This window comes from Pithys albifrons, chromosome 9 (genome assembly GCF_047495875.1).
Source record: "Pithys albifrons albifrons isolate INPA30051 chromosome 9, PitAlb_v1, whole genome shotgun sequence".
NCBI lineage: Eukaryota > Metazoa > Chordata > Aves > Passeriformes > Thamnophilidae > Pithys > Pithys albifrons.
The window spans coordinates 14052034-14073099 of NC_092466.1; the positions used below are offsets into that span (position 1 = coordinate 14052034).

General features: G+C 46.0%; 1 protein-coding gene across 9 annotated transcripts in view; it reads right to left on the minus strand.

Moving 5' to 3' along the window:
- Positions 1-2196: 2196 nt before the first annotated feature.
- WBP1L (WW domain binding protein 1 like) overlaps positions 2197-21066 on the minus strand; it is a 61601-nt gene continuing 42731 nt past the window's right edge. For 6 of the 9 annotated variants that reach the window (XM_071563776.1, XM_071563781.1, XM_071563780.1 and 3 more), the window contains 3 exons: positions 17234-17336; positions 6384-6545; positions 2641-4965 (listed from right to left, as the gene is read on the minus strand). In XM_071563776.1, the coding sequence (XP_071419877.1) occupies positions 4229-4965; positions 6384-6545; positions 17234-17336 (1002 nt within the window). In that variant the 3' untranslated portion in view covers positions 2641-4228. Of the gene's footprint in view, positions 2429-2640; positions 4966-6383; positions 6546-17233; positions 17337-20085; positions 20230-21066 lie in introns of those variants that run through there. The other 3 variants (XR_011698532.1, XM_071563784.1, XM_071563779.1) reach the window with 3 other exon arrangements.

Sequence of the window (21066 nt, forward strand, 5' to 3'; positions counted from 1 at the left end):
CTAGTGGCTCCATCTGTGAGGCAAAGGTGGTTTTGCAAGGGAGAAATTGGTGATGATAGAAAGGATGAAGCTTTTCCATTCAGGGCTGTTTCCACACTGTTCAGCAGCCCTCCAAGTTGGAGAGGCTTCGCTTTGCACCAGGGACTGGATGACCCTGGACTGTGACAGAGAGTGACAGCCAGTCCGGGAGGAGCAGGAGACGCTCAGAATACCTGCAGGCTCTGCAGTGGGCACAGAGCCAGCAGCGCTGAGTAAGCACAGACCTCAGGACACAGCTGTTCGCCGGCTGAAAACAAATTGAGAGACGGCGCGGCAGGCTGTGCCCCCCCCGGCAGAGACTGCAGCGCTTGCACCACCGTCGCGACGGCCCCGGTGCGGGCACACATCCCATCTGATAAAAACAGATCTGTGCTGCAAGGATGGGGGGAACCAGCTCTGACAAAGAGACAACTCATCCCAGCCTTCTCAGGCTGCCCACTGTGGGATGTTGCAGGGCTTGCCTGAGCCAGGGGGCTGCCAGTCTCCCTCCCCTCCCAGCCTGGCTCAAGCTTTTCCTATATAAACAAAAAATGGAAAAAGAGGGGGGAAAGCCTCCCTGGGATGTGTTACACAGGAGGGCAAGTGAGCACTGGGAGGCCGCAGCCGTAGGGAGAACCACTCATCTGAGACAGCAAAGGGAGTTTGTTCACTGGAGCTGGACCCTGCCGGGAGCAGATCATGGTGGGACAAGCCCAGCCAGGGAATGGAGAGAAGCAAAAGAGATATGGCTGTGGGAGCACAGGCTGGGCAGGGCAGGAAGGGAGCACAGTCCCAAGAGGTGAGGGGTGCGCCAGGGGAGCCCAAAGCTCCCACTGTCCAGCAGAACAGTCTCATATAGTCAGTGGAGCTGCTGCTTTTGCTTCTCTCCAGGCTTCCTGCCCCAGGAAGCTTTTGGCGAGTGTGTAACACAGAGGCTTGACTGCACCTTGGCTTTCCGGAGCCTCCAGTTAGTCAGGTAGACCTCGGAGAGCAGACTGCCAGCAAGTACCAAGACACAATTCCCTTCTTCTCCATCTTCAGCCAACACCCATCCACAGGATCGTACAAACACGCAGCTGTATGTGGCAGGAAAATCACACCAGTGTTCCCAAAGGACGAGTTTGCATCATCAGAGCTGCAGAGTCCCTTGGGAACATGGAGGCAATGCTGCAGTATCCACTGGTCCCAGGAGCATCCCCGTTGTGCACAAGGGACACTTGCTGAGCCACCACACTCTGCTATTCACCTGTTTCCAGGCAACCCATCCCAGCCCGCCAAGGACACCTGCCTGGTCCTTGCCCTCAGAGCCAACTTCAGTGGCCAAGAACATGCCATGGAACCAGATCCACACTGCCATGGACTCCAGCAAAAACAGACTTCAAGAAGTATGAGCAATACCACCTGAACATGTTGTAAAGCACAACACCTAGCAGAGGATTGACTTTAATTTGCTCGCAAACCTGCTACACTATTGCAAGTCAGTTTTGAAACTACATACTCACATGTCCCATAAAACACTGCCCTTACAGCTGAGAAAAGGTGTGGTTTGGTGCTCTGGTGTTACACCTGCACACCTGCCCGTGTCCTCACAGCTCCACCATTTTACACCCACAGTGTGCATCTGGAGAAGAGTCCCATTTTGGCCATGTTGGTTTTCTATACAGGAACAATGAAGATCAAGCACCTTTCTAAAGCTCCAAAGCTGGAGATTTGGGAGTCCTCTGCCTGCTTGAAGAGGAAGCAGACGGGGTATGTCCAAGGAGCTCACCTGCCTGGTATCCCTGCACCACCACTCTTCCTGATACCAGCTGCCCTGCATTGCAGGCCTAAAAACCTAAAGCACTGAGAGCCACTGGCACTCCTGCTCCTCCTCAGGCACTTACAGGCACATGACTACTTCTTCCTGACACTTTAAAACTAAAAATATCAGCTCGGCTTACTGATACTTACCTCCATGTCTAGAGAAGCAGCAGGGTGTTCCCCTGCCCTCAGCAGGATGGCAGGAGAGCAAACATGGAGATTTTTTGTCTTATGCCAACAGAAATGTTGGCAGAGCATCTCCCACTGGCACAGGGCCATCTCCAGGATTTACAGCAGTAAACCCCACTCACTGTGGACTGATGTGCTCCTTTAGGTTCCTTTGTGCTATGAGGAACAAAGCCAAAGGCCAATACGTACCCAATTCCTGGGGGTGGCACTGGGGATCTTTAATTCTCTTCTCACAAATACACGTGGTTGGTGTACACAGCTGAAGGGACCAGTCACCAGGCAGCCCAGCTCGGGGGCAGGCGCAGCCTCTCTGTTACCACTCCTGCTCCAGGAATGAGGTCTCCTGAATCCAATCTTAAGAGCACCCTAAGACACAAACTGAAGAGCTGTCTTCATCAGCTGTTTTGATGGAAGAGAAAGGCTGCAACAGGCAAAGGAGTGAGATTCTTACAAATCTTGTAAGGGAAGAGCATTATCCTCAAAGGTGCAGGTAAAATGCTGGAATAAACACCACTTCGCTTGTTCTGCAGCCAGCACAGCACCACATACCTCCAAGTTAGAAAAAAAACCCAAAACCATAAACTAAAGACAAATCTTGTTCTTAGCTCACAAAATGATACACATACACGTGGGCAAGTTATCAGAAAAGGCATTATATTTTGGTTTCCACCTTATTTAAAACTGATTTTGGTTTTCAATTAATCAGATCTGAGTATGTCCAAGTTCAGTTTTCAATGGTTTTCCTCCCCATAACAGTGATGATCTGGACGACCATAATTAGAAAAGGGACAGGGAGAAACCCCAAGAACAAGATACACAGTCTGAACTGTGCTCTCTTCCACACGAGCACTCCAGGGAATGTTAGTTTCAGCTCCTCCTTTTTTTTTTTCTTTTTTTTTTCCTTCAGGTTGTTACTATCAAAATCTCTACTGTTTATTAAAGCAAAGCTACAGTAAATTTTCTTGCAGTCTTACAGCAGGTTTTCGTGTTACCAGTAGGACTCGCATGCATGGATTGCAGTCACACACACACGCTCACAGACATTATACAGTAGCCAGTTGCCACCATAATTAAAAAAAAAAAAGAAAAAAAAAAGAAAACAGACATTCATTTCTTTAAGTGGTCATTATTAGAATCGCACCAAACTTTTGGATAAAAAATACTGCACAGGTCTTCCACATCTACATGGTAAGTCACCCCTTCACAATGGACGGAGCTCTCGTCTCCATTTGTTCAACATGCATCGCTGAAGCTTGAAGGCACGCTGGCCAAGGAGAGCCCTGTTCTTTTTTTGTCATCTTAACTCAAGTGTGCTGCTATCAGGGTGCAAAAAAAGGAAAAAATAAAGCCAAGCCCTTTTGCAGCACACTGGGAAAAGGTCATTCGGAGACCACAGTACTTGGAAGGCAGCCCAGCTGCCTGGATTCTAACTGCTCACTGTGCTCTTGGAGGCATTGAAGGAACACACTTGTCTTTAAAAATGACATATAAAGGCAAATCTCTGCAAACCCTTTCTCTTCAAACTGCTTATGCTAGATTAACACTTCTAGAGGAAACTGGTCCTTCAGTCACCAGCTTCAAGTGGGAAATATCCTACCTGCTGTCTTAAACACTGAAGCACCAGAGGTTACAGGGCTGATGTGTCTGGGCATTCATCAACTTCATGAAAACTTAACATTGGGGGGAAAAAAAGAAAAAAAAAAAGGAAAAAAGATGAAAAGATTAAGAGAAATCCCCAATGCCTCAAGAGCACTATATCAAACCAGAACTCTTGGGCTACTGATTGCCGGCACTGTCAGAAGCTGCTCGCTTCTGGGAAGACACCTGGAGGTTGAAGCCTTATGGTGATTTGGTATCCTCCCAGGGTGAAATTTGCTGAGTTTTACTGATTGCGAGATAAAGCAGTGTTTCAGAAAACTAAAACCAACAAACACATAATAACCATCACCAAAATCACCATTTGTTAGAAGGTCTCATTGAGAAACATCAGTCCCTGCTCCATGGAGCAGGACCGGTATGATTAACAAAACCCAGAGTGACCCGTCCCCCACAAGCCGGGCCTTTGATGACAAGTCCCCACATTATACTGGAGGGGGTGAAAGAAAAATAAACTAAAAAAGAAGGTTGTATCACCTTTTCCTCCTGTTAAAGTTTTAATCCTCTTATTCCATTTTTATTTCTTTGTATTTTTTCCCCCGATCCTCCCTTCCACTCTGCCGCCCTAGCTGGGGGAGTTATTGGTGCAAGAGTTTGGAGAGTCCTGCTCATTTATTGTGTTCAAGAGTACACACACCGGCTGCCGCGGCAGGTGGTGGTGGCTGTGTTCGCGGTGCTGCTCCTCAGTGGCACTGAAAAGCCCTTCCTCCTCGTCCCTGTGGGGACGGCCACTGCAGCTGTCACAGAAGTCCAGGGGCCCGTCCAGAGCGTCATCGATGAGCCCGTCGAGCTCCTTGAGGTCGTCGTGGTGCCCTCGGTTGCATACGCAGACCTCGATGCCCGAGTCGCCGGTGAAGCGGCGCTGCCTGCCCGGCATCTTGTCCTTCGCGTCAGGAATGGCGCTGCTCTGCTCTAAGCTCTCAGAGCTGTACCCTTTTAGCAGTTCCTCCTTGCACTCTGTATCCTTGTCAGGACCAGCCCTCTCCACTAGCTCGGCTCCCGTGCTGGTACTGCCGGGCTCCACGCTTTGCATTTTGGCAACAGCTCGCTCGACCAGCATGGTGGAGGAGGGCTCGGGGTCCCCGAGGCCGGGGGCCCCAGTGCTGTCAGTACTGCTGTTATTGCTGCTGGGTGCTGCAGAGCTGCTCTGTGCTTGCTGCAGGCTCCGTGGCGTGTCTGGCATTGTGCTACTGCTGCCTGCTGGGATGCACTGCTGATGTAAGGCACTGTATGGTGGTGGGGGGGTTGGCGGGCGGTTCACCACTTCCTCATAGGGAGGTAGTAAATAGTTTGGCAAAAACCCTACAAGTGGGAGGCAAGGAAGAGAAGTTATGTCAGGAGCGGCTTATCTCAGGAAACAAGTCACTAACACTAACAGGTTGGTATGGCATTTGTCACCTACCAGCAGCACCTTCCCACTGAACAGCTCAGTGGGCTCTATGAGGGGTGCCAAAACTTGTCCCAAGTGAGCTGTGTCACATTTTAGAGAAGCAGCAAATGCAGCACAGGAGGGCCACCATCACAGGAGGAGATGGACACAGCTGGAAGCTGGGAACAGCAGCCTGACCTCCTGGCTTTCAAGCTGATACTTACAGCTGCCAGGCAAAACTCCCTGGACCAAGTACCTCAATACAGACCCGTACACTGCATAGGAGTTGGCTTGTGTTGGCTACCCAGCCCTCTCCAACACTGTCTTCTCAGTTAAGTTTCCATTTTCAAGAGCAAAGATTTCATTTCACAAAGCATTGTGCAAATATGAAGAGACATGAGCAGTTACAAAGAACTTGGGATCATGGCTTTTGGTTGCTGTTTTAGTGCTGGGTTCAATCCTTCTGATGCAGTCAGAATAAACTGGCAAAAGAGTTTGATTTATTGTACTTACAGCCCCACAGACCTATGAAATATTTTGTTTATTTCTTAATGAGGCAACAAAATAGTCTATATAGACAGAATGGACTTAAATACTGGAAATATTTAAGGATAACTGCAATTTTCCATGCGCAGTTGCATATCCCTGGGGCTGGGAAGGAAAAGGCTGCTGGGGAGTATTTCTGAGATGGCTGCCAGAGTTTAACAAGAAAAGCAAATTCATACCTGCAATTCAACAGTTCATCATTACAGAAAACTCAGCTGTGGTAGCTCAGGTCAGAAGGCCAAGCCTTCCTGTTCTAACACAGCATAGCAGGGCACAAGGAGAGCACAAAGTGACTGTACTGTCCCTGAGCTGTGGGCAACAGCTCCTTCGTGCAAAGTCCTAGGGCTGATCATCAGCAGCATGGCCTGGGAACCACAGCACAGGGTGGGGACCAGCATGGTCCCTGCTGAGGCGCCACTTCCACCCCAGTCTGCATGACCAGATTTCATGAAGCCACTTCCCACATCTCAGTCCCACCAACAGCAAGTGCAGGCTGGAAAGGAGGAACATCCATAAAGTCCTGAAGAAGGTATTTTAAGAACCTTTGCAGAAAATTTCTGCACTCTCAGGGCCAGGTGTGAAGGTGCTGTAGGTGGTGTGGTTCAGCTCCAGACTCATGGGGGTTCAAATGCATCCAGCAGCTGGAATACACCACCTCCTGCTGCAAAGCTATGGTTAGGCAGCATGGTAAGTGCCCACCGCCTCTTGCTGAGTCCAACCACTGCTCCCTCCTCCCACCCAACACAGGAAACTGCTGCTGCCCTGCTCCCCGTGATCCCCAGGGAAAGCAGTGTGGGATACATACGGAAATAAAACGGCAGGGCTGAGTAGTTATGAGCTTCCCGGTAGGCAATGAGGTTGATCTCGTGCTGCCGCTGCTGGGCCTGGAGGCGATGCTTGGTGCGCCGGTGATGGCAAACACAACAGCAGCTGAGGATGATGATGATGGTCCACACCAGCCAAAACCCTGCAGTGGCGGAGAGCAAGTGTTAGCCATAATGTGAGAGCCACATCCAAACCCAGGAAACCCCAAGAAATCAATGGAGAAGATCATCTCACAGCCTGGATCTGAACCCCACACTGCTCTGAAGGCAGAAATATGTGTTGCCCCAGGAGGCTTCAACATGGACCTTCCTGCCCGTGTGGGACACTCTGCTTGGGCAGCCTTGCCAGAACTGGGTAACTAAGCATACTTTGGTACAATGTGGATCATCTTCAATAGGAACAATCCTGTACAAGAACAAAATATGGAGACAGGGCAAAGCTTCCGACTTCATCGTTCCTACCCCTTGGATATCATTTCTTCCAGCCAAAAGTATGAGCAGAGCTGTGAATAGCATTGAACTTGCCTCCCACAGCCACTCTGGTTTGACAATAACAATCAAGACACAAAAGACACTCTGCAGATTGACCACAGAAGAAGAGAAAAACCCCAAGCACTATGTTTTGCTTTTGTTTGCACTGCTCTTTAATTTCCAGTCCAAATGCTTCATTGTTATGTTTAACAAAAACATACTCTTTTTGCATAAACATCTCAAAATATTTTTAAAACTTGTATTTGTATTCAATGTCTTAAATTATCCAAAATTAAATGAAGCTAGCCCCCCACTCTGAATCCTCAAGAAACCTAACTTGTGCTCCATTTGTGGTCACAGCTGGTTTCTGTGCAGTGTTGTACCATACATGCACTGCTCCTTAAAAGGGAATTTTTAAAAAACCACTTCCTGAATTTTCCCCACTCCCTCCAACATGTGGAATAACAGCACCCCTTTCCACAAATCCCCCTTCATGCTTATAGGCACTAGAAAAACATATCCGAGACACATTTCAAAGAGCTACAACATTCACTCCACACTAGGCTTTTGTCTCCTGCAACTGCAGCCCACAGCCCTCCCTGCCTTTGGAGGTGCCTGTAATCTCCATATTTTCTAAACTCAGTTTTTGCAGCTAAGGGCACCTGGAGAGCTCCCTGTTACAAACATACAGGCTTGGCAGCCATTCCCCTCCACTGCAGAGATCACAAAAATGTTTTTCCTTCTCTAAGACCTCTGCCACTCTTCACTATTCACAGTCAAAATGAAGATTTCTAGTGCCACAGCCCATTTTCAGGACGGCCAGTCTGTCCTATGAGATCAAACTGCTTTTCTGACCCCACTAAAACCCTCTAGTTCTACCTTTACAATACCTTGCTGTTTTCAGCATTCCCTACTGAGTTCCCAGTGTTTTCTCTGCTGAGAGCTGGGTGGGGAAAGGTGAACAATTTAGGAATGTGAAGAATGAGTGGAATACTGCTCTGGCTCAGGATGAAGTGCAATCGATCCCTATCACCCATCTCAGAGATCTGCACTGGGCTGTTTGTAGGTGAACTGGATATGAATATCGTGCCTCTGAGCATTTTGAGTAGGGACTTTCACCTCCCTCTGTCATAATCCAAATTCCTCATGTATTTTGGCACTGCAAACTGATATCTCTCTCTCTTGCCTTGCGCAATCTATTTCCCTAATCGACTGGAACCTGCCTAACACACAAACTCATCAAAACCTGATATCAAATTAAGGTGTTACATGCTCCTTTTTTTTTTTCTTGGCTGGAAATGAAGGTTCCTGGGTAGCTTCTCTAGCCAGCCTGCTCAGCTGTACCACAAAGGGCAGAGAGAAGACTGTGAATTTCATTCCAGAGAAGCAAATCATGAAGCACTCAAGATGCCCTCCGCACTTCCCAAACCAACCTGCAGAAGTGTCCACTTCCCTCCAAATACTCTGCTGCTTCTGTAAAAAAGCTAAAAGGATTGGTCTAATCCATTCTTCCCTCCAAAGCATTTGCAACCACCCCTGTAGCCCCCCCCCACCATCCAAACCTTGCTGCACAAACCCAATACTTCAACTGTCTCACAGTTTGATGACTCTCACCAATAAATACACTTTATTTCTTGCTAAGAGATGGTCCGTTGGCTCTTGCTTGCTTAGGAAGCAAGAGTACACTCATCAAAGCCAGGTCATTGGCACAGTATGCACCATGCACTGAGGCCTGCAGCTCATCTTCTAAGTACTACTTCTTTTCAAAGAGCAGTCCATGATCATGAGTTCAAAAACAACGGAAAGTTACACCCAGCTATCCAGGGATTTTATGAAAACAGATGCTTTTTAACACATTTGATCATGTTCTTTCCCAAGATCCTCTAGATGCAATGGTAGCAAGCAGCACTTAGTTAGTTAAGATGTCCTGGAGAACTGCCACTGTTAAGCAATCTCAGCTGTAGCAGCCAAATATTTCTGCAGGGAATGGGAATAACTGCTCCCACCCAAGCCTGCATCCAGAAGATTAAAAAAGGTATTTCTTTAAAAAACTTCTCTACCCATTCCAAAAAAACATCCCCAAATACTCTGCAGACAAATCAATGCACAAGCAGAATAGAGGTCAAAGTAAGCTTAGCCATTCCTGGGGAAGAGGTGTGGCAACCCTGTTAACAACAGGCAGTAACAACAGCTTAGGATAACAAATTAATGTTGGATCCTACTGAAACCGCAGGTGGCATTTCAAGTAAACAGACCATAATTTAGTGGATTGCAATCTGGCCACAGTGCCAGGAACAACACCTCTGTTCTCATGCAAAGGGTCTATGCATGCTTGCAAACACCAGAGGATGAGATCTGCTGTTTTTCACAAGACCTTCCAGAAAAAGAACCCACTAATACCACATTATTGCCTGCTTTCCTTAACCGCTGACACTTCCTAGAGCTTCTAGGAATTACTCAACGCCTGACTCAGCATGAGCCCAAGGACTTGCCTGGATGATCACAGGGGATCAGCAGCATGTGCCCACCACAGTCATTTGCTGGCCTGGCTTCCAGTATTCTCTTTAATGGCTTTGTCCCCACCTTGTCAAGAATAGCCCATCTGCACCACAGGGCTGGAAGGCCCCCAGTGCATCAGAGGTAACAGGATGGACACCCATGGATGAGGCATCCAAGGGGCTCCTTGGCTGTTGCTTGTGCTGAGAGAAGGACTGGGTGCAGCTCTGACTGCAAGCACAGCACAGTTCTGGGAGTCTGGAGCCTCCATGAAAGGCTCTACAACATCCCGTTGCCAGAAGTTTGGGCACAGTTGCAATTTTGGTTGCAGAACAGAAAAACTGTGAAAGCCTAGCAAATATATAGTATGGCCATTTATTTGGAATAAAGCTATGTGTACAAGGCCAACTGCAATTGTAAATATTATGTCTAGAAGTGTGGAGTGAACAGTGAAGACTCCATGGCTGAGCTATGCATTTGCACACCTGGTGAGGCTTGGCTTCTAAACAGCAGCAGGGAGGTGAGGCGAGCAGACCGCTGGCTCGTGCAGACAGCAGCTCATTGAGCAGGAGAGGAATTTCAAATGCACCCAAAGACAACACCACATAAGCAGGAAACACGAAGGCAGAGCACAGCCAGGGTACAAACACACACCTCCTTCATGGCAAAGGCAGGTACCAGCTCTGCCTCGTGCAGAAACTGGGTGAGATGTAGAGACGCAACTCACGTTTGGCATTAAAAATTCTCTAAAAGCCAGTAAAACTCAGATTCCAGTTGTTTTCACTATCCCCCAAAGCCCTGTCCGTTTCCAAAAGCTTTTCTTGTGCTCTTCAAGATGTACCACCTGCCCCAGTGGACACAAAACTGCTTTTCAGCAGCATTGTGCTGAGCTACCACTGCAGGTGCTGGAAAAGGAGAATACTCGGCATCCTGAGCCAAGGTTGCCATTAAATGTCTGATTTGAGAGTATTTCCCATGGCCAACCTGGCCGTGACTACTGGGAACAAAAGCTTGTAGCAACCTGAGAACAACGTGGCATATAAAGAGCAAAGAGGGTCTTTGGAAAAACAACTTCTGATGGACAGCCTGAGCAGAGGGAAGATACCAGTCTGGGGCAAAACAGGCACCAGGTAACTGTCCATCTTGAAGGCAATTTCAAGCTCACTCTTAATTCTTGGAAGAAAGAGAAGCTGGAGCACTCTCCAGCCCCAAAAAGGCTGAGTCCTTAGAAACACTGATATACTTCTTGTCACATTCACTGGTGATGCCAATGGATGGATCAAGATGCAACCATAGGTGAAATAGAGGCAAGGAACTGATTTTTGCCAAGAGATTTCCCTGTCAGAGCATCAAAACCTTTCATAAAAATAAAAAAAAGTACCAGTTGCTTACCAAGCATCACAGAGGCTCAGAGCTATAAGCTTGACACAAGTGCCAAGCTCAGGGAATCAGAACGGGAGCTGCAGAAACACCCAGGAACCAAATCAGCTCCCATGAAAGCCATCTCTCACAAACAGAGGAAACACTGAAGAGAGAGAAGGCTGCTACATTTACAGCATCCTTGGGAAAGGGAGCTCCATCACATGGTCATGCACCAGAAATGTGTTTTATCAGCTGTGAAAGAACATGCCAGGCCTAAGGCTTCAGGAGAATCCTTTCCAGGACAGGAACCACAGATTTTCTCAAAAATAAATAAGAATAAAACAGTTTAAGAATTAAAAAAACAGAGCATTCGTTCCTCATGAAAACGGAGGGAGCAATGTTTGGTCTGATGTTGTATTTGCTGCCTGGGATGTTGGCATCAACATTGCTGTTGAGGGAAGCTCCTTTTATCCTGAGCAAAATGGAAAATGTTTTCTGGAGCATTTCAAGGGTAGGAACAGAGAAATTTGCCCTCAAGTTCATGGTAAATTTGGGCAAATGCCATGGCTCTGTTGGCAGGAAGTTCCCTAAAAGCAAGCCAAAACATACTGTAAAGTGCCTTTGTGTCTGCCCGACAAGCATCTGGGTAATAGCTTTGGCTCCATGAGAGCTGGGTTTGAACAGCAAGAGAAGGAGGACAATTTCATTGACTAAGAAGTTCCAAGTGATGGCCTCACAGGAAGTCATGGCTGGAAAAAATTGTCTTTCACAGGGCCAACACTATCACCAAAAATAGAAGAGAGATTTACTTGGTACCACAACCTGGATGCACCAGGGTTTAATCATGTCCTTTGGCACAGAGACCCCACTGTCTCCTACAACTTCAAACAAGAGCCTACACGAGTCAACACTGCTGCTCAAGAATTCCAGATGAAGGATCTGGGCCATAGGCCTATGAACATTTTAAGAAGGAAAAAAAGAAGCTGCTGAACGATGTAGACCTCTCCTGCCTGCCTCATCCACATCTCCTGCTGCTTCTTCCACCTCTTCTTGTGCTGGCACAAAGTTGTGCACAACTGTGGTTTGAACTGGTTTGAGGGAACCAGAGCAGGTTGAAACTCATTTGCCAAACACAACAGCAGCAAGGGAAAGACTGTGACTTTCAGTGACAGTTTTATGTCAGTTCAAGTCATTGGAACTGCACTCCCAGCCTGACCACACTGCAGGAAAAAGTTACTCAGTATTTGTGGAGTACAATGGAAAAAGGAAAAAGCTGAAGAAATCTCCAACTCCTGCTCACTTGCTCCAGGATTAGTAACACAGACAAGAGGAGACGGACATTAACTGCAGATGGTTTCTAGTTTTCAGAAGAGTGACTACTGTACCTGGTACACCTACTACTGTGAGATAAGGTGGAAAAAGATGGTTTCAGAAAAGTCCTTTACTTGTCTTGCAATGAGAGTCAACTTGAGGCAGTAAATCTGCAGACACTGCTTTTACGACTCTCTCCTAGGAATGGACCATTTGAAGAGTAATTGCTGCAGTGCTCCAGAGGACACATTTGCAAGTCCAGTCTATCCCAAGGTATCTACACTGGTAAAATGCATGTTGAACAGTAGTCCAGCAGAGATCAGAAGGGAATATACAGCTGAGACCATGTCCTGAACATCTGGAACAAGATCTGGAGAACAGTCTGCACCAACAGATCTGGATATTTGGTGAGGAGCTGGGCTGGAGGTACAGAGGGCAACGGGTGAAACAGCACCCGCCTTTCCATGCTGTTTAGCACAGCCCAGGTGGAAGTGGCCACACAGGGCAGAAGTCAGTATTTGTGCTGCCAGACTATGACAGTTTGCCTTCTGCTTTGGATCTGGGAATTCCACCGAGCCGGATCAAAACATGCTTAAGGTGATTTAACTGTCTGGGTTAAGCTTCGAGAAGTCCCAGGAAATCAGGAAATAACTCCCTCAGTGATCCTATTTATCCTGAGTTTTTGTATGGTGATGACATCTGTTGTTTGCCCTATACTGTCAGTGAGGCTTTGTCATGAGGGGGTTATCGCTGCAGCACAGATGAAGAGGAACAACAGCCAAAGGGGAGGTTTGAGACACCTGGGAAAGGGAAAGCAAGCACAGCCACAGAGGAGGGTGGGTCAAAGGCAGGGAACAGCACAGAGCCCTCTGTGAAAAGGGACGTGGTTATACTGAGGGATAAGACAACATGGGTTAAGGAAGACAACGTGGGACTGATGCATTGTTTGACTGAGGGTTTTGGAGACTGCAGCAAAGTCTTGGAAATTAATTCCTATTACAAAGCTGACCTGGAATATGTATGTGGTACAGCAGTTGCTTTAGTTTCAGCAGCTAACGGATCCTCGCCAAGATGTTCTGGCAGATGCTTTTTGGGGAAAAGAGCTGTCTGGCAATTCCAAGGGGAAGCGTGCAGAGATGAGCAAAATGTTCAAAATCAGCACAAACACTGACTGAGCTGCTTGCAAACTGAACATTTTTTCCTATACAACTCTTCTGTGAGGACCTAAACAGCCAACATCATCTTTCTTTTCTTTCTTTCAGAAACAGAGGGGCTTAGAATCAATGCTCAAACAGACAAAATGAAGCAAAACAGGCACACACAACATCCAAATACTCACTTATCACCAGTGCTGGTTTGCTGTGCAGCATCTGAATGACCCCAAGACCAGCTAAGCCCTTTAACTTTGAAATCCTACAACCTTCTGCATGCAGTGACCAGCTGCCTGTTTCCATGCTCCACAATTCCTGAAGCACAGTGTACTGTGCTTCCAACCACACCATGCAAAATACTTTGTACAGCTTTGCTTGCTGTGTTCAGAGCCTCTGGAATCATTTAATTTCATGCTGGTCCTCAAAATAGGCAGAGAGACACAAGGATGGACGTCAGGAGATCTGCATTTAGTTTCAGTCCATATTATACAGTTAAACGTGGGAAAATCCAGAACACCTGAGCCTTATTCTTAACCTACAAAACACAGGAACTGCATTCCTCAATGACCTTCTCTCTTGTATTTGAAAAGTGGTATTTTGGAACGTTTAAGCAATAAGACACCTGTCAGGCCTGGACAAAGGCCAACACTGGAAAACTCCAGCAAATCACAATCACACCACACAGACCTGAACACAAACTGCTCGTAAGCAAAATCCACTGGCTGCTGCTGTTCTCCCCACACCACAATCTCTCCCTTGGGGACTGTGAGCTCTCTGGGGAGCCCAAAGAAATTGTCAGACTAAAATGCTGACCCAGCTCATCCACTGCCCAAACACCTTTCTCTACGTGAAGAAATGCAACAGTAAAGCCACTTCTTCCATTTTACTTTTTATGATGATGATCCAAGAAAACTGAAATACATAATACACCTTTTTTCCCCCATGTTAACAGCTACCAAGCTTGAGCTAAGAACTAGAACTAGACCTTTATATAGCTATTAGACCTATATATATAAATCTGAATATGGTTTTATTATTTGGCAACATAGGACTATTTCTTTTTTTTTTAAATAAGAGATGGGTGGGTAATCTGAACTGGGCTGTTATCTAATTTTAAAACAGGCTGTCCACCTGCTTGGTGTATCATATTCTCCATTCCTCCACTCCACCCCTTAACAAAATAATACCTTGACTTTACATCCTATTCCACTGCCTTTAATGACTGGTTTATAATTACTACAGTCTAACTTGCTGCCTAGAAATGCTAAGATCAGCCATTTTCAAATACAAACTTCCCTCAAATTCCTAAACAGGAAAAAAGGTCCTTTCAACAGGAAACATTTCAAGTGGCCACAAACCAGGATCATGTTTCTCAGAAGCCACGTCCAGCAAAGACAGACTGGTTTTCTTTCCCATTTTCAAATGCCACCCTCCTCTGCTTCTTCTTTCCACAAAGCTGTGGGGGTAAATAAACCCAGAATTTAATTCAACAGGACTAGCAAGAAGGTCTGTTTTCAGGCACACAAAAGCACCAGTGGTCTGAGAAGGTCAAAAGAAGCAAAAACTTCCCAAAAGCTACTTCAGTACACACACACACAGTGGTTAAAATCAAAACACAGAACAACCGTGCAGCCATACTTAAAAGGTGCTGCTCAGTTAACTGTTCATTAATCAGAAGTTATTATTAACTTTTAAACTGCTAATCTATTCCCAAGCATGTAAAGCTGTCACTCTCCACTCCATTAATGTACAGCTAATATTACGGCTTTTTACATTGACCATTACTGCTATTCACCAGGAAGGTCCTGAGTGCCTCACGACAGGTACCTGCCAAAGACACTCAACAACTGGAGCACCAGTTACACTCACAAGCTCTAAAATATGAGCTCACACGCTCTAGAAAGGACATTCTCCCTCTTGACTGCTCCCCTCCACCCCAGACTTTTTTTTTCTAACACTCATAATGGCAAAGCAAGCTTTGAAAACATTAACTGATTTTTAAATCAATGTTTGATGTTTGCCTGAATTTACAGAAAGCCCAGAAAACAAGTCTCAAGTTTGCATTATTCCCCTCATCTTGGTGTGGTACAAGATGCTCTCTGCAATGCAGAAGGAATATGAATTTCCACGCAGGAACCTGTTCCTCCTGAGGAGCCATCCAGCAGTGTGTGCCACCAACATGTCTATTCCATGATCTCAGTGTGACCTGTGTGCTTGCTCTAAAAAGAATGCTGGAATATTCTGCCTCCTTCTAACAAAATCTGGTTTTATCTTCCAAGAACTTTTATGACAAGTATAAAAGTCTGTGCCATACTGAGAGCACAAAGACAGTCAAACCACCCCATTAAAATGGCAGGGGGCTATTGTTCCCACTGTACTGTTTGCATGCAACACAATTAAGCCTCTCTTTCAAGATGTCCTTGGGAGAACTGTGGTGATCGTGCAACATGCCCCAGTGTGCAGCTCAACTCCATGCTGTAGCTCAGTTTAGATCCTGCTTGCCACGGAGTCTGTAAGCCCTTGCACACGTCCATCTTCCTCTAGATTCCCACCCACACAAATCCCAAACTGAGTTTGACCTTCCCCACTGCTTTGTCCATGCACCCCCATCCAGCCTGAACAAATTCCTGCCATCTGTCCTGCCTGTGCTGCCGACTGCCACAGTCTGATCCAGGCAGTTCAAGGCAGACATGTATTCATGCCTCTTTTCAGCCTGCCAGAGTCCCTGGAGCTGCCCCCCTCCCCCTATCCTGAATTGTTTCTTGAACTGTTTGGACTCTTTGGAAAACAATGCTGCTTAGTATGGACAGAACCAGCCACCACAGTCTGATGCACAGTGGGCCTTGAAGATGTCTATCAAGAGTCCAGTTCAGTTTACAACCACATCCTCCATGCTTCACTGGCTACTTTGAAAAGTAAAAGAATGTTTCTAGGCTAAAGGATGAAGTGACAGCTATTCCTGTCCTTGGGTCCAGCTTAAGTGACAGTCTTTGTATATATAATACATTTCCACACGTGTGCTACTTCGGGAAAGTGAAACTGTGGGCACAACAGAGGGATTAAGTAAAAAGCGCAGTTGCATAAAAGCTAGAAGATACTTTCTTACCACACTCAGTGGTATCTCCAGTCTCTAACTTACGGGTACAATGTTCAGAGTTCCACATTTCCAAATTCCAGGAGCACAGATGCTCTCCCAGCACAGGCTCCCGGCAGTACAACAGCACAGCAACATCAATGTTTAACCCTTTGTGCTCCTCCTCAAGGAAGGAAGACACCATCAGACTGGAACAACTCGAAGTTTTCCTTTAAAATTCAGCATTTCTTACTTTCCTTTTCACTTCCCAGTTTTCCATATATCTTTATGAGTTTTGCTGACCTGCTTTGACCTGCCTGCTGCCATCTAAAGGGACTTAGCAGGTATGTCCCTCAGCCACTCACTGGAAACTTTGGTAGTTTTAGACACTACATTTTGGGAAAGAAGAGGTCAGAGGGGTTGCAATAGGCAGTGTGTGTTCCTCACAGCACAGGATTTGCCCAAGATTCTCTCCACCCTATGACTGCAAACACAATGAGTCCTGAAGAGAATAAGCACCCTGGCCCTCCTCCTTGAAAGGACAGCTTGGAAAAGATAAATCAGATTTAAACTGTTGTGCTTGCAAAGTACGAAAACAATAAGATGAAAGATACTGAATTAATTCCCTGTTTGAGTGTGTCAAACTCCAGTGCTGTATCAGCTTTTCCCCTCAAGCCGGTTTCCTCATACAATGTTATCTTGAGTACCCTCAGTATTGCCCAAATCAGTGAGAAAACCAGAACAACAGTGGCAAGACGACCCACTACACACTCCTCAGAAAGCACTCATTGTAACAACCCTATTTCCTGTCCTATCAGGTCAGCTTCGGATAGGATTGTGTTGCAGTGAAATGCAATGGCAATGCTTAACTGGATACAAAACCCCACGGGACACAAGCCAGACCTGTAGGACGGTATGAGAGCCATGCAGATTAGGAAGGGAAGCCATACAAAACAGAAGGACTTACACCAGAGTTCATAGTAGTAGTTGCAACACTGGGATTGTCCACAACAGTGGCCCGTTTCACATATGTAACTTTGATTGTTGACACCCATGCAGGTTTCCTTGTCCTAAAATTAAACAGACACACTTTTAAGATGCTTTGTCAGTATGTTCTGTAAATGTTTTATGCAATGATCTGCAAGCATTTTAAAAGCACACGTTATGATCTTGGGAAACTCTACAATACATGAGGTTAAAAAACATCTAAGGATCACCAAAAAACGCAAAAGACTGTTCAGAAGAAAATCCCATACCTCCAAATCCACGAGTTACATTGTCTTAACAACTAGTCAGTGCAGCTTTCTCATCATCCCTTTCCTTTTCCACTAAAAGTTACCACGCTTGGAGAGCCGGGCATTCTCTTAAAGAAGAGATGACGTTTGTTCCACATTGTACATAATATGGATGCATTATGGGGGCTGAATGCCAAGTAGAGGAAATAAAGGGAACATTAGAATTTGAGAAAAGACTGCTTCAATTCATTTAGATCTAAACGATAATCATAATATGCTCCTGCAAGATTCCAATCTAAAATGATTCCTTCGTAATTAGCCATGTGCTTCGTGTAAGATCAGCATTCCTGTAAAACTTCTTCCTGGAACAGCAAAGCAGCCCAGGAGCAGAGCCAAGTCAGCTGCAGTGGATCACCCAGCAGGTCTTCAAGACACCTAAGATGGAAAAGGACTGTGGTGTGAGGTCTCAGTTCCCCACATGGTGCACGACTTCACAGAAGTCTGTGTTTTCCTGCTAGTCTGAAAACATGGGTGCAAAAAGGTAAAAAACACATAAAACCAGAAGCATTTTACGAGCCGTGGTTTGTACATCCTCTAACAGGATTGGGGGCAACCTGTATGTTAGAACACCACGCAGTTTAAAAAACAAACAAATCTTAATAAATAAAAAACATTGATGATGCAAACAAACCTGTAATAAAATTTTAAAATTTTCACTTTCTTTCACTTGAAATTTATTATAAGGAAAAGGAAAGGTGGGGAGGTTTATATGGAAAGATGTGTTGAAATAATTAATTTTTTAAATACCACCTTTCAAATAAAAAACTCGCCAACCCACAAAAGCCCAACAAAATCCAATCAGGTAGTAAGAGCAGCCAGCACAACCAGCAGGCTACAGGGTTGCACATCCATGGACCCCAACACTTGCTGAGCTGCACTGTCCCTCTCTTTTATGTGAATGCACCATGACCACACTTCTCACAAGCATCTAAGGAGCCACCAGTCACACAAAAAAGTGAACTTCCAACACTGGACCACCTTGCTGAACAAGTGGTGTAAGGCAGTAGCTTCAGTGCAGAAGATACTGCAGTAAGTTCTTAAGGAAACTCAGCCTGTTGGGGGATCTGGAAGGAGCAGCAGCACTCCCCACCAAGCAGCACCCCAGCTGCAGCTGCACATCCCCAACACAGGCCTGCAGGCCCCTCACCTGAGCACCCAAACTACAGCAGCAAAGCATCTTCCAAAAGCAGAACAGCGTCCTACCACCTGGGGTTCAACAGAAGAGATGCCACACTGCATTTCTGTCCTACGAAGTCATACCAAGTTCTGAAAGTGTTTTTGATTATGTGAGGGCACAATTCAGCAAACATAACTCAGCACACAATATGCTGCTTCCCCTCCTTCTGTGGATATCATGATGTCCACAAAAGACCCTAAAAAGCACCAATGGGCCATCTCCTTAAAGCTCACCCACGGAGGCAGGAAGCTGGAGGGGTACCTGCCTCTGTTTTCCCAGAAAAGAACATTTTCCTGGACAGACCAGTCCAGCTGCTTTACTACAGGTGGCTAAAACAGAAGTTTTCAGTTCTTGTCTTGAGACGCTGCATGTCAACAGCAGAAACGTTAATTTCCTATAGGGCAAGGGAATGTTTCCACTTCTAATTGCAGAGGCTGGAGCAACTTTTAGGTGACACTGCATTTTCTACTTCAGGCACCCTATGAATTCCAAAATTTGCAGTTTTAGTCAGCAAAATAACTAGAAATAGGACACATCTATTACCTGTTCTTATTTACACTTTCCCTCATTTTTTTGTTGGTGCTGCAGTTAATGTAACTGATAAAGAGCATAGATTTTGGCTCTCATATCAACCGAACTGAGAAATGAAGATGCCATTGCAAAACTGCAATCCTGTTGACAATGCACAAGTCAGAAAGCGACTGGCTGAGGTCTGCGGTTGTGACACATGAAGATCAATGTGACCTGTTGAACCAGCAACTGAATCACATGGAGCTGCTGAAAGAACAGAGTCCCACAGTGCCATTTCAGATTATCCTCTGCATCACCACACTGATCCATCTCTGCCCGCCTCTGGTTTACTCCCCAAAAATTTGATCCATTCAGTGTTATCCGCTTCAGAGAGGACCAGTAATGAACACATTGGTGTCTTTTGGCAGCAACAGCTTGTAACAGCTTCAGCATCACTATATTTTTCCCACTTAAGAACTTGCAGCTGTCCTGATTTCAGAGACTTTCATCACATCATCCTTTCATTTGAACTTCCCAACACACTCCTGCCAACATTATTACATCCTAAATGACCTTTTCACAGTGCCACATGTTTATGTGCAGGGTTGGTTCTTGTCAGCCCTCCTGGCTAACAGGTGTGTCAGTGCACATGCTGAACAGAAGATCCTCAGCAGCTGGGCTGGTATCCTGCAGGTTGTTCCTGGAGATAAGTCTCAAGCAACATCCTGCTTCCCATCTGGAGTTTAAACCTTAGTGTCCAGAGCTTCTCTGCACACTGACCAAGACAAATCATCTTCCTTGCTAATGCATATGTGCCTTTGAATGTATCACAAGTACCTTTGGAAAGTCTCACAGTTGTCTTTCAGCTTCCACAGCTCAGAACAGCCAGGGTTTTAAAGTCCTTGCAGTGCCAACACCAGCCCTGCCCCTCAAAGTCCAAGCAGCTACTTTTGGAGCCCTTATGGAGCCTTCTGCCTGCCCAGCCACCAATGGGATTTTGGGAACATGGAGACGTCAGAGTCAGTGCCATGTGTCCGACCCAGAACTGTCACTCATGTTTCTAAACAGTTTCACAGAATCAAGGAATAATTTAGTTTGGAAAGGATCCCAGCAGGTCACACGGTCTGACTACCGCTCGGAGCACAGCTACCTCTGACACCAGGTCACACAGCCTGGCACAGGGAAGAGATAAAATGTAAAGGCAACAGATCTCCAGAAATAAAAGTCTACTAGGAAAGGATTTCAGCACAAGGAGAGCGTTGTTTGGGATGAGTTACAGATGTCTCCTTTGGATTGAGCATTTCAGTCTCCTTTCCTCTCCTCATTTATGTCCAGACTAATTTCTGAGAAAAGCTCAGCCACTGTAGTTTCCTGCACCTTATTCTGCAAGTCAAGGAAGAGACTATGCATGCCCATGACAGAGACTGTGACCTTTTTTTTTGTTAGGAAACTTCTACCTATCACCAAGCTCTTTGATCTGGCTTCAATTTCTATTTAAATCCCAGGCTGCACTTTTCATACCAGCAGAGTTCTATTATTTCTACTTCCTTCTGCATTATTTGTGTCCTGTGCTGCCAGACTGTAACTACTTAACACATATCAGTAATATAGTTATCTATAGCCCGCATGTCTCCTGGAAACAATATCCCAAGTTCTTGTGCTAGGAAAGCACACTACTTCCTCTTTCACACTAAGAGGCATGGACAAGGCACACAAATGAAGTAGTAGTTTTAAAGAGAAGAAAAATATATATGGAGGGGGAAAATTGCACAGAAGCAAAGCTGAAGCACTCACATTCTATTGACCTGTCCTTTGGTT